The 13,715-nt window shown below is 37.4% G+C and overlaps 1 protein-coding gene across 2 annotated transcripts in view; it reads right to left on the reverse strand.

The window, feature by feature from the left end:
- Nucleotides 1-13,715, reverse strand: part of Srgap1 (SLIT-ROBO Rho GTPase activating protein 1) — a 273,907-nt gene that overhangs the window by 68,797 nt on the left and 191,395 nt on the right. For both annotated transcript variants that reach the window (XM_026392966.2, XM_026392965.2), the window contains exons 7-8: nucleotides 7,906-8,127; nucleotides 5,662-5,763 (exon numbers count right to left, since the gene is read on the reverse strand). In XM_026392966.2, coding sequence (XP_026248751.1) covers nucleotides 5,662-5,763; nucleotides 7,906-8,127 — 324 coding nt within the window. The remainder of the gene's footprint in view (nucleotides 1-5,661; nucleotides 5,764-7,905; nucleotides 8,128-13,715) is intronic.

The raw sequence follows: 13,715 nt of genomic DNA on the forward strand, positions 1-13,715 counted from the left end.
TCTGAGTCACTAGGGGCTAAGACTTTCCTATGTGAATTTGGGGGTAATACAATTCATGCTGTGACACACGCAACACTATCTGATGGCACTATGCCTTGCATCTTGCATCAGATGCAGGGCTATTCATCCTCTAAGATCCATCACTGTCTCTGCAAAGGTGACCCTCATCCTTCCTTCCCCTCCCCACTTAATTACTCCCTCCTTCACCATTACCAACCTTGTATGAATTTCAATTATAGCACTGTGTCATTTCAGATGTATTAAAAATTAGCAGAAAGGGACCATACACACATGCACATTAATACCATAGTTAATTACCTTATGGTACACAAACTTAGTGCTAATGCAGGCTACAGTTGGCAAAATGGAGGAGCAGAGAGACAGCATCTTGTCATGGCCTTCCCTTGTTCCTCGGCCTGTGACACAGGTGCAGATATCTATGTTGGGTAAGGTGTTACCAGATCTGGAAAGCTAGTTCAATCATTGCTGCCCTACAAATTTGAGGGCAGGGGGTCACATCACCATTCCAGAGGAATTCACACTATTAATCTATGTTTTTGCATTTAAGTGGTCCTTTACAAATACAGATATCTCCTAATTTTTGGAACAAAAGTCATTTTCTCAACAACGATATAACTTAAGGAACAAAACAGCTTCATTGCCCAGGGGCTCTCTGAACAAAATCTTTGCCTTCAGCTGTGCCTCTGAAAATCTGTTTTCCTGCAGTCTACCCTGCCCCTGATGTAATGGCCCATGGGGTACACCCAATACTGACTGTGATTTAAGGAGCATGATCCTACATCCATTTCTCACAAGTTTAGAGGTCAATTTTCTGCCTACACTGGGTTTAACTTGAAGTCAGGGATAGCTTATTAATCTAGCTCCAGTGACTAGCACAATGCTTGGACCACATCAGATTATCAGAAAATGTTTGTTGAAAGAATGGCAAAAGTTAAAATCATCCTATTTTCAAACACATGGATGCCAAAGAATGCCAACATACCAGCACTGGGTAGTTTCTTTGTTGAGAGTCATTCTGAGCTCCGCCATTTTCTTTGGGGTACCCTTTTGTACCCTTTCTAGAAACTGTCCTCATTCACCTTGGGGTTCTTCTGGGTTAGGGCCCTCTCTTCGGTGAGTTAAAGCATATTTGAAACCAAAAATATTAATATGTTTGTAATGGAAGTCAATCCTGTTTTCAATTTTGGCCAAGATAATAGTATCACTCAAGGGATTGAATGCAGTTATCTTTCAGTTAGGTTCTCATGTTCCCTCATTAGTAGAAGGTTACAGGAAAGCTGGAGATGCTTAAATAAGTATAATTAGAGTTCAAGGCCACAGAGAAGATACAAAACAGCCATTATAACTAAGTAGTTTTCAAGCTCCATATCTCATACTGTTTTAGAAGATTTTGAGAATTTCCCATGAGGGTTTGTGATTTATGTGACCTGGGATTGTGCTGCGGTCATTGGTAGTACAGGCAATTTGGAGGGGAAATGTGATTTTTCTATCCTAGGTATTGAGAATAAAACTGAAATATCTCTTACTTCCCTCAATTACCCATGTCATGAAAACTGTCTCAGTGTTTGCCTAAAATCTTGCACATTATTGTTGAAAATATCTCATGTAGGGAATATATCTTTGGAACAGTTTGTGAAACACTTCTTAGCAAGCTGCTGGTGAAAGATTTTAAGTGGACTAGGAAAATTTATGTGGGAATATTAGTTCATTAAATACGGCTGCAAATTGGTTGTTGGAATCTCAAACTTCTTTTTTCCAGGGTGGTAAATCTACTGGCATAATTTAAGAATTCAGTTGTTCCACCTGTGAGAAGATTTTACACAGAGCAAAGAAGTGATATGCTGATGAAAACTCTATTTTCTGGACCAAATGGTCCAAAAGTGTGACAAAGTGCTTAAAACTGACATTGTCCTAAGAAATCTGAATGACAGAGTTGCTTTACTTTGTGTCATTCATTTTCCTTTTTCTTTAGCTGTGTGATGGAAGGAAGGAGGAATTCTAAGAAAAGGGAGCTATAAAATCTGGGGAATTGCTCCAGAGGTTAGCTTTAAAAGAAAGCAGCAACAGGAAGAACCCCTCAGCAGAAATCCCTATGACAAAACTTAAAAAGCAAACTTTGAGAAAGCAGACACAATACTGTGTGACATTAGGTCAGAAAGAGTTTTGAAAATGTTTATAATGAGAATAGTATCAATGATTACTTAGATTGAGTTTGCTTTTAAAGTGTTGACTTTAAGAGTAAATGTTCATTAGTGCTTCAGTTTTAATAAAAAGGTTACCATCTTAAGTAAATAAAAAGAAAACCAAAGGTTGAGCAGAAGTTGTGGGGCAGCAGACTTTTATCTACCAATACTCTTGGACTCACTGGGAGTTGCAATTACCAGACTGAGTTACCATGGATGCAAATGTACCACATGATGAAAATGAAAGCTCATTAAAAAAATTAATAGGTAGAGTTGTGAAGTGACAATAAATGTCAATCCATTCTGAATTTCCATCCTCAAATTTAATTAACTCCTCCTCAAACCTTTGTGTCATTTCAGATTTTACTACTTACGAGTATATGGAAGCCATTTCACAAATGTTTATATCTTTGTTTTTAAGCAGGTGTTGCAAATTTAAATATCTTTAAGGGTCAACCAAGACATAACTGAGGCAAGTGGGCTAGGTGGAGAGCATGGCAAAGGGGAAGTGCATCCTGTCTGAGGGGAGCATTCCTTGCTCAGCTCCAGCCTGTTATTCTCCCGCCGAGGTACAGACCTAGTGTAATTTGATTTTTCTTTTTCTTTTTGAGCAAGATATTAATAGTTTTATGCAAAACTCCCCATTTTTAAGTGAGAGCACTAACTTAAAAAAAAAGAAGCACAGTAGAACAAAGAAAATTTGTCCACAGGTCAAAAATGCTCTGGGGGCTTTCAGCATAGAAAGTCCCTTGGAGGGGACCCCCTACAGTCCAGTGCTGCCCACTATTTATAGTAAGAAGTCTTAAGATTTGGTGAAAAGCTTCATGCTCTGCTTAACGTCAGTGTCCCTGCTTTTGCATACATGGATGAAATTATTCCTCAATGTTGATGCTTTCGCTGGGCAGTTGTAATTGTTTTTAGTTAATTGAAGTCTTTCCAGTAAATTTTGGACAGAGGCAGAGAATTATACTGTGTTTCTTTACTTGCAATTTTGGTTTGATACCAATATGTCAATTTTCTGCCCTTGCTTGTATCAGAGGAGGATAGCGGCAAATCCCTTATTTATGGTAGAGGAAAGAGCTACCAAGGGATTCCAAATCAGCAAGGATGACTGTTGTTCCTAAGCAAATTACTTGATGCAGTCAATGGCTCTCTTAATCTACTCAGAAGCTCATTATGACTTATCCATCTCTGTGTTCCCCATACCTGGCAACATATCTGGAATGCCAAAGATGCTTGAAAAACATTCTTGTACTGGAATCAACTGCACCACAGTAACAAAACTCCTTGACTCTCAAATCTTCCTGTCATGTGACTTTGCCTTCACCATCCGCTCATCCCCATGGAGATCCAGGCTGTCAACCAAACTGCTCTATCTTCCCAGAATACCTTGAGATATACTGAAACATCTTTTCCTCCTTCTGTACCTGTAGAAACCTACTGATTACCAAAAACCTAATTTAAATCTTCCTTTCTTTGAAAATACCATTTTATTGCAGCAAACTTTGTTCTGTATCTAACAAATCATAAACCACTGGTCATGCTTGCAGGGAACGTCAAGACAATCCAATTCATTTGCCTCTACAGCTAATTTTTTAAAGTCAACCCTTTTTCAAAAAGTACTGCCTGACTCTACCAGTTTATAGGGACACTGTGCTTCTCCATGTTAAGTTTATTATGGGAAATATCAAGGATTACAAACTCAAAGGCTTACAAAAGCCAGACAGATAACATAAATAGAATAAATGTAAGAAGACTGGAAAATGAATGACTTACAGACAAGTGGATTCAGACACCCTAGCTCTTTAGTTCATGAGGCAACACAGGGCAAGAGTTGCCAGATTTTTCTGTGCTTTTTTTCTTTTATAAGCCAAAACTTTGGAAGCCAAACAAAACAGGTCTGTGGGTTGCCAGTTTCGACCTTGGGTATAACACTTTATTTTCCTAGAGTTTAGGAATGTTTTTCAAATAAAACAGCAGGAGGATATGCTTGAAAAACATTGGAAGCCACTAGACATACAAACTAGATCTTCCAGGATCCAAGAAACGGCAAGTATTTTGTGCTGCCTAGCCCAAACCCTAAGCTTTAAAACACTACGTCAAGGACAGCAATACTTCCCTGTTGGAAAGGCTCATTTGTGGGACTTTATTACATAGAGTTCACATTGGCTGCATCTTGAGTAAGGGTTGGTTTGGTTCCTCCAGTAAGAACAGAAGTCTGAAAGCTATGATGAGTGTTGATCAAATTATAAAGATCTAGAAAAACTGGTCACTCTTTCTTAACAGAAATGCACATAGCTCAAAACACCGCAGCTAAATTAAAATAAAACAGGGTACTAAAGTGAATTTTGAAAATTAATTTTATCTATGTAGGTTTGTTTTTCTCCTTCTGTTCCACATTCCTTCTTTTGGGGAATTTTCTGTCTCTAGAAATATATTATTTCTGTTGGGGTTGTCAATCAAAGGGGTCTATGAGTGGCACGATATTTAGGCTGGCAAAACAAGAGAATCAAGTATGCATGACTTAATCCCAGCCAATGAAGAGGAAGCTTTTTTTTCAGAGATAAGGATGTGGGCTGGGTAAGATGGCAAGCTGTAAGTGACCATGCAGTTTTGGATGTATGCCCCAAATCCCACCAATGCATATGAACAAATCATTTCAGAGAGTGGGGTGGGGGGTAGATTCCTGATAATAAAATCTAATCATGTCTGAGGCTACTTCAAACCTTGATCAACAAGTTAACTATTTGACTTGAGTATCTGTGAATGGTCCTATAAATTATAACTGAAAGCCTTGGCTAATATAAGAAACATTCATGGTTCATGTTTTTATTTTAGGAGAATGTGGATCCAATTAAGTTAATTTCAGAAATAGGCATCTAAATAGCTGAATTGTTAACTGCATCTTCTTTTTTTCTCTCTCTCTCATGTATATTCATAATTCACATTTGCATATTCTATCATTTAAAATGTATGAATTTCAGCAAATAAACACTTTTCTCTCCCTATTTCAAAATATGATCTTTATACTAATTTTATAAGTAATGCCATGGTTAGTACCAAAAGTTTGGAGAACATGGAAAATCATAAAGAAAAATAACACAATAACTACTGATTTCAAAAGTTAGGATTAAATTAATTTGTCAGTCAAAAGTTGTCTTCTACACATGACTACATATTTTTGGACATATATGTGAATTAGATATTTCATGGAATTATTTCTAGTATGAATTATAATTTAGGAAAACAAGGTATGTTTACATATATAGTCAGTGAATCTCTTTAAAATATTATTCTCTGCTTTTATCCTTTTTATAAAGAGTTTTGTAGGAACCTTGGTAGCTCAAAGTACAGGATGCAGACTGCACTTGGAACAGCAGGTATGCCTAGGTCACATGAGCATGCCTTCTGCTTTGCCCTGGAGTTCCAGTACTGGTGGGGCAGAACAAATGCTCACCTCCTCGTTCTCGATTTTGAGTGTGGCCAGGCGGGACTGCAGTTGTTGGTACCTGAGCATGAGCTCTGCCTGGACCGGTTGCTGGGCACTGACCTGACACACCTGATGGAGAATAAGAAACTGCAGTTACAAGGAGCACCACCAACCAGAAGCACAAGTGTCACACTGATTCTCTCAAGATTCCAGTTACATCTTTCCTCCTCCTCCTCCTCCTCCTCCTCCTCCTCCTCCTCCTTCTTCTTCTTCTTCTTTTTTTTTTTTTTTTTTTGGTTCAAGGGATTGAACCCAGGGGTACTTAACTACTGATCCACATCTCTAGTCCTTTTTGAGACAGGGTGTTGATCAGTTGTTGAGTGTCCTTGAACTTGTGATCCTCCTGCCTCACCCTCCCAAGTTGTTAGGATTACACGCGTGTGCCACCACACCTGGCACATCTTTACTTTTATCAGCCACCTCAAAAACTTTAAATAGAGACTTGGATATAAGTGGCAAGCGTGGAGAGCAGCTGCCTGGCTTGGCTATGACTGGGAAGACAGCAGCTGTCGGAAGCACTGCTCTGAGAACAGGCGCTCCTGAGATGGAGCTCTGATGCTGGAGCCTTGCTCGTGGAATCCTAATGACCACTGGGCAGAGGGCAGAGTGCAAAGGATGATCCAGGGGATTTTACAGGTGAAGTAATGAAGGCATCAGGCCTTTCTGGACAGTGTGGGATCTGGAGACAGCCAGTTGTGCTTGAATCCCAGCTCTGCCATCAACTAGCTGAGTGCCTGTGGCAAGTTATAAAACCTCATTTTCCTCATCTGTCAAATGGAAAGTTTCTACACTACAAAGCTGGCATGAAATGAGACAATATATTCAAAAGCACTTAGAAGGATGCCTGGCCCATAGTAAAAACTCAGAAAATGTGAATGCCTATTTTTAGCATCTTTCAACCATAGCTTCACTAGCTGATATCAGTCAATTTTATTATTTACCATTATACTGAAGAGGCAACTCATCCTAGGCTTTGGTAGGACATGTTTTAGCCATCATTTCAGTTATGAAAAAAAATCAGAATTTGAGTATTATTCATTGACACCAGAAATAATGTCTTTTTATCTTCCTTGTCAGCATTTAATGGTGTCTCCAAAACATCATAGAGATTACTGGTCCCTGGAAGAACTGGCCATAAAAAAAGGGCAACAGATCCACTTTATTAAAATAATAACAAACCCATTGACATACAGTCGAAGTCAGTTATCTGTGACATTTTATCATTCTACGTTTAACATATACACAACTGAAAAAATGAAAACAACAACCATTTGGTTTGGGAAGATAACATCGGGCGGCATAAATCATTCATCTTATTTGTTAAAATTCATGTGTTACTGAGAAGGACTACAGGTTCAGTATTCTTTATCTGAATGTTTGGGACTAGAATTGTTTTGGATTTTAGTTCTTTGGATTTGGGGATGTTTGCATTAGTCCTTACCAGTTAGTTGAAATGGAATGTGAAAATTCTAAATCTAAAACGTTCCAAAATCTGAAGCTTTTTGAGCACTGGCACTCAAAAAGATTCAGATTTTGAAGCATTTCAGATATTTGGATAAAGGATGCTTGGCCTATACTTACCATTTATAGACAAGTAATTTATTTAACAAAAGTAAAATCAGATTAGAAATATAGCTGGCAAACACACATATATCTTACACATCTAAATACTAGGCGTTTCAAATAAAGACATGAAAGAAACTTCCATGAATATTATAACTACATCTATTTTTAAAAACAGACCATCACTACAATAAGCTAAAATGGAATCAACTTGAGTCTTAAAAAATGTTTTGTACTTTTTCCTCCCTCTTCCTTTTGCCTGCTTTTGCAATTATTTTTCTTTATAGAGATCTTTAAATCAGTATTATATGGAGTCTTTAGAAAGATTCTATTGAGTCTGTAAGATGTTTGGTTTTTAATTTTAATTTGAATGTTCTGAGGTAGAGGAAGACTCTTCCAACTACTCTGGAATGATTTGGGACTTATACCCAAACAAATGTGCACATTTATCTGTTTGGCATTTGAGTGTTCAACCTTTGTTTTAAAAGGTGGTAATGGTTGGTCTTAATATATTATTATTCTGAGATCTTGTGCAAAGGCAAAAGAGAGAAAATGAATGGGAATTTTTACAACTGTTGGGTTATAACAGATGAGGATAAGTATAAATGAACAGACAATTCATTAATTTTAAAATTTTCAATTACTGACCTCATCACCCATGTGAGACTGAAACTCAAACTTCATTGGTGGACAGAATGCAGCAGGGTACATCTCCATGAATCTCTGTTTATCACTCCTTGGCTCTAAATTGTCAACTGCGTTCTCGATGATGTCTAGGCCCTCGTGTCTGGAGGTTTCAAGGTTATACTCAGCAGAGAGATATGTTCTTAGTGCCCTGTTCAGACTTGCATGGTAGCCAAGATCACAGCACTTAAAAAAACAGAAGAACACCATATATAAAAGTTAACTTAAAATCGATCAAAGACCTAAATGTGAGACCTATCAGCACAGACTCTTGGAAAAAAACATAGGAATAAACATTATGATATTGAATTAGACATTGTTTTCTTGGATGTGATATCAAAAGTGCAAGAACCAAAGGAAAAAAGGAAAATAAATTTGATTTCTTCAAAATGGACAGTTGTTGTGCTTTAAAAGTTACCATCAGGAGGGCTGGGGTTGTGACTCACTTGCCTAGCACATGCTAGTTGCTGGGTTCACTCCTCAGCACCACATAAAATAAATAAATAAATAAAACAAAGGTATTGTGTTGAACTACAACTAAATATATGTATTTTGATTACCAGGAAACTGAGATAAGAGATTTGTTAAGAAGATATAAAGAACCCTTCCAACTCCACAATACAGAGAAACATTCCCTAATTAAAATAGGGGCAGTGGATCTGAAGAAGAAGATATAGAAATGGTCAATCATATGAAAAAATGGTCAAAATCACTGTCATGGAGATGCAAATAAAAACCACAATGGGTCACCATGTACACTCCTTAGGATGGTTACAATTAAAAGACAGATATCAGCAGGTGTTGGAAAGAATGTAGAGAAGTTGCAACCCTTGCACAGTCTGGCAGTTTTTTAAGAGGTTAAACTATAGGACTCAGAAAATACATTCTTAGGTATGTATCTAAGAGAAATGAAAACATATTTCCACACCACAACTTGTACATGAAAGTTTATAGCAATTTTATTCATAATAGCTAAAAAAGCTGAAACAGCGTAAATGTCCACTAACCACTGAATGAATAAACTGTGGTATAGTCATATAGTAAAGCATTATTTCTCCACAAAAGAAACAAAGTCCTGATACATGCCACATGGATCAACTTTGAATAGATTATGCTATGTGAAAGAAGACAGTTGCAAAAGACCATGTATTATATGAGTCCATATATGGTATGTATAAAATAGGTACATCTGAATAGATTATGCTATGTGAAAGAAGACAGTTGCAAAAGACCATGTATTATATGAGTCCATATATGGTATGTATAAAATAGGTAGATTCTTGTTTGTCTAGGGCTGGAGGCACAGAAGAATGCTGTGGGAGAGGGTGATAGCTGAGGGGTACAGAATTTCTTCTTGGAGTATTAAAAAGTTCCTAAAATTGATTGTGACGATGGGTATACATACTGTGAATATCCTAGAAGTCATTGTAGATTTAATGGGTGAACTGTATGGTATATGAATTTAAATCTCAATTAACCCGCTAAAAGTTTTTAAAAAGTATTGTCAAATATTGAATGAAATAATGAAAAATGGTATTCAAGTTTCAGTTATGAAATACTGTGATTGATACAATAATTTATTAAATTCTTCCAAGCTGCAAATAACCTAACTGGAATCTTTTGGGATTTGTATGCTTTATAGAAGACTCAAGAATAATGTGTACCTTCTTACAAGTACAAGAAGAGGTTTGAATCTGTCACAATAGTCCACAAATGCCTTCCCTCTTATTCCCAGAATAAAATTCTTAAACAGAAAATGATTTTCAAAGTCTTCTTATTGCAGACCTAATTTTGTTCACTATGCCTAGGAATAAAACTTTGAGATTCTTGAGTCTTCATTACCTTTAATTCACTTTTATATTTAGTTTTTCATGTTGCATTTTAAGCAAATATGGTTTAAAAGGAGTATATCACTCTAGAAATTAGTTTTCAATTATTGACAGCAGAATTTTAAATTTGGACACAAAGGCAGTATAAATCCCTTAAAAAGAAAACAAGTGATTTTTAAATGGACAAAACCAGGTCATCTCCATACTGTTCTAATGAAGTTCAATCAATTCATTTTGATTCAATTCAACTCATTAATTGGCCAGGAGCCAGGGAATATGCTGGGCTCCAGGCATATTAAGACTGAAACACAGTAAAATACCTCCATCCTCAAGGAAATTGAATATAATCTGTTCATTAGTTTGCTACAAAAATAGGAGTAGAGGGTGCACAGGGGAAGCAGCCTTTATACAAAGGATGCATCCTCCAGGATGTGAACCAGGAACACAGCCTTTGTGAAGGTACATGTTCAACCACTAAGCTGTCTTTGACAAACCAAATGCCAACCTACAAAATTCTACCCTTCACCCTCAAATTTACAAATTATTGCATTTGGAATTTCTATGTAAAGGTACTCTAAACCACTGCTATTTATAATTTGGTCTGTGGTCAGCAGCAGTAGCATCACCAGAGTCTTATAAAAAATACAGAATTTTGGTTCACACCCCTGACATGCCAATTCAGGACCTAAAGTTTTTTAAAGGATCCACAGGTTAATCATATGCACATAGTCTGAGAGGAGCTGTCTCAGATGATGATGATCAAGAGAAAAGGTCCTGTAACCCACTCCTTTGGGAGTGCTATTTCCCCATGCCAGCAAAAGGACCTGATGACTGGATTTGAACAACTGGATAGTAGCTATGACATCACAATTACGAATATAAACAAAATACAATTGTGAAATGCAGTGATCAGTCTTTCCATTAATACATTTCCAAAAAACTCAGCTGCACTCAAACAGAAAATGATTCTTTTTTTTTTTTTTGGTTAATTTAGAAATTCTCATCTCAAATGAACAAAGTCCTCTTTTATTCTTCTTGCTCCTCACAATCCATAATGGTTCTATGTAGCAGTTTCATATACACATCAGAAGCACTGAAAATTCATTCTATTTTCAGTAATACCTTATTTTATGAAAACATGAACTTGTAAAGGAAAGTCAGTCTCTCTCTCTCTCTCTCTCTCTCTCTCTCTCTCTCTCTCCATGTACTGGTGCTTAAAAACATCCCACTATTCCAAAAGAAGGCAGATTTCACTTGATTATAAGGAAGCAGATGAGACAAGTTGGTTCATTTTATGGGTATTGATCCCAATGGGACTCAATAAAAAAGTTGAAATTGAGGGAAAAGAAAGTCAGAGGAAAGTTTATTTTCCCCTTAAAAAAGCCAAGTCTCTTATAACTTGAAGATAGAAGGAAAAAGGGGGAGAATAAAAAGAAAGTAATCTAATTAATCCCAATTACCTCATTTGGAGCTCTGAAAAAATACCTACTAAGTTTTCAGTAATTCCAGACTTAAAGAGTTCACTCCACAAATATCTGAGTGTTGCTTCTTTGGGGAAGAAATGTCAAGACTACAAAAGCATCATGTGTTTTCATACTCAGCATGCCAGGTGGATTCTGTCTTGCTGGACCCAGTGAGAGGCTGGGAGGAGCTCACACGTGGCTTAGTAACTCATCTAGGCGTCTCTCCAGGAATCTTTTGGACTTGCACTGCTGTACTTAGGAGGTTTCCGTGAGGAGTTTGATGGGCAATTTCCTTCTCTGACCCCTAGGGTAGATGTCAGTCTTTAAGGTCACTAATTGGCATAATTTTATTAATTCTGATACACTGCATTTTTACACTCTCAGGTTTTTTTTTTCAAAAATATTTTTAGTTGTAGATGGAGGCAATACCTTTGTTTATTTATTTTTACGTGATGCTGAGGATTGAACTCAGTGCCTCACATGTGCTAGACAAGTGCTGTACCGCTAAGCCACAACCCCAGCCCTACACTCTCAGTTTTTAAAGCATCTTGAAAGCAAAAAGAAACCAGGAATGGAAAGATGTTATTCTTCGAGGTTCCGTGAGATAGCAAGGCTAGCCACAGAATGATCTTTTTTCTAAACCAGAAGCTGAAGCGACACTGGTTGTGTAAGATTCAAGACAATTTGGTTTAAAAGGTCTAAAGTAGTTCTATGGAGTTTATGGATTGTTAATAGGATATGAAAAGTCAGCTTCTGCATAGTGTTGAGTTATATAACCCAAGTGCATTTAATGATGAAAATACATAAGAAACCAATAAAATATTTCATGCAAACAAGACAGTGTTATTCTGATGGATGAAAAACTCTGAATGAATACATAAAATTATGGATCAAAACTAAAGGAGGAAAGATTGTTGGAAGCAGTTGAGTATATATAAATATTTTAAAAATATCTCAAGAGCCACCAAGATAGATTCCACACAGTATTAGTCTAAATCATCACAGTAAGCTAATTTTGTTAGGCAAAAGAGTTGAGAATAGAATCAAAATGAAGATGAAATCCAAGTATTGAGAGCTGTGACAAACACTTCATCTTGTCCCAAACCCTGAGGGCCAGCTGAAGTTTATATGGTGGGTATCATGTTAGGGCAAAGCTGGTCAGAAGGGCACCTTTATTTTTCTTTTTTGTGTAACTGCATAACATTTAGCCCTGCTGAGGTAGAAGTTTGCTAGCAATATGGGAGTTGCTGTAATGAAAAGGCAGAGGAAAGAAGTCCAACATTTATGTTTCTAGAACTCTAGCAGCCAATGTTGTTTTCCAGGGCAGTCCTAGAAATGGCTGGAGGGCAGCCCCAAGTTCCCACATGACTCCAGAATTAGGCAGGTATCATGAGAATGGAAGTGTTCTACTTTTTATGTAGAGATATTCTACTTTCACTTCTGTGTTCTGGCCTTTGGGAGACTTTGTTGGTTCTCTTCTCTGGGTGTAAATAAGCTTGGCTTGAACAATTGCAGATCTATGGATATTGGGGAAAGATTCTGTCCACCCCTTATTTTGTATTTTTTTGTTTTTGAAAAATAGTGCAACCAAAGCAAATTGAATTGTAAAAATGGATAGCTTTCACATGACTGTGAGTGGCTTCAAAAGACCAGAAGGAGGGTAAGTCTGGAGGTTATTTATTTATTTGTATTGGTGATCCAACCTAGGGGCACTCTACCACCCAGCTCTTTTTTATTTTGAGACAAGGTCTTGCTAAGTTGCTGAGGATCTCGCTAAATTGCTGAGGATGCCCTCAAACTTGCCATCCCCCTGCCTCAAGCCTACTTAGTTGCTGGGTTTACAGGCATGCACCACTGTGCCCAGTCCAGAGCTTTAATGTTAGGAGTCAAATGAATAAAGTGTACTTCTTCCAAATAAATTATCTCTTTGTCCTTCACTATTTTCCTTTCTAACCATTTAGTATTTTACCCAAGAAACTACAAACACATTTTGTGAGAGACAGGCATCTCCCAGGACTAAGCTAGATGTCTAAACTCTACAGGCCACTTTCATACACCTGTTTTCATGTCTGTGTTCCTGATGGTCCACAGATGGCTGGCAGTTCATTTTTTTGCTGCTACTTTAACTGTAGCCAAGCATTTAGAAAACAATGCTTTGGGTTTTCTCTTAAGTACTAAAAAGATCATAATGGTACATCTGTGAGATAGGAGAAGACACAAAGCCGGAAAGAGGAGAACTGTTGTAGCTCATGCCTGAGCCAATGAGCGTGCTGAACATCGTGCGTTGTTTAATGCATCTCCCACCCATCAGACTCCTTTTTCCCAGGCCAAATCTTGGTAACCAGCCTGAATCAAATTAAGAGAGAGGAGAGAGAACAAACAAAGCAAGTCAAAGTAAATACAGACCAAATGGTAAATTGATGGAGAAAAATAAAAGGTCCGAGGAATAGTACTAAGGTGGAAAGGGTGTTTGTTGGTGCCT

Source organism: Urocitellus parryii, chromosome 5 (genome assembly GCF_045843805.1).
Source record: "Urocitellus parryii isolate mUroPar1 chromosome 5, mUroPar1.hap1, whole genome shotgun sequence".
In the NCBI taxonomy this organism is placed as follows: domain Eukaryota; kingdom Metazoa; phylum Chordata; class Mammalia; order Rodentia; family Sciuridae; genus Urocitellus; species Urocitellus parryii.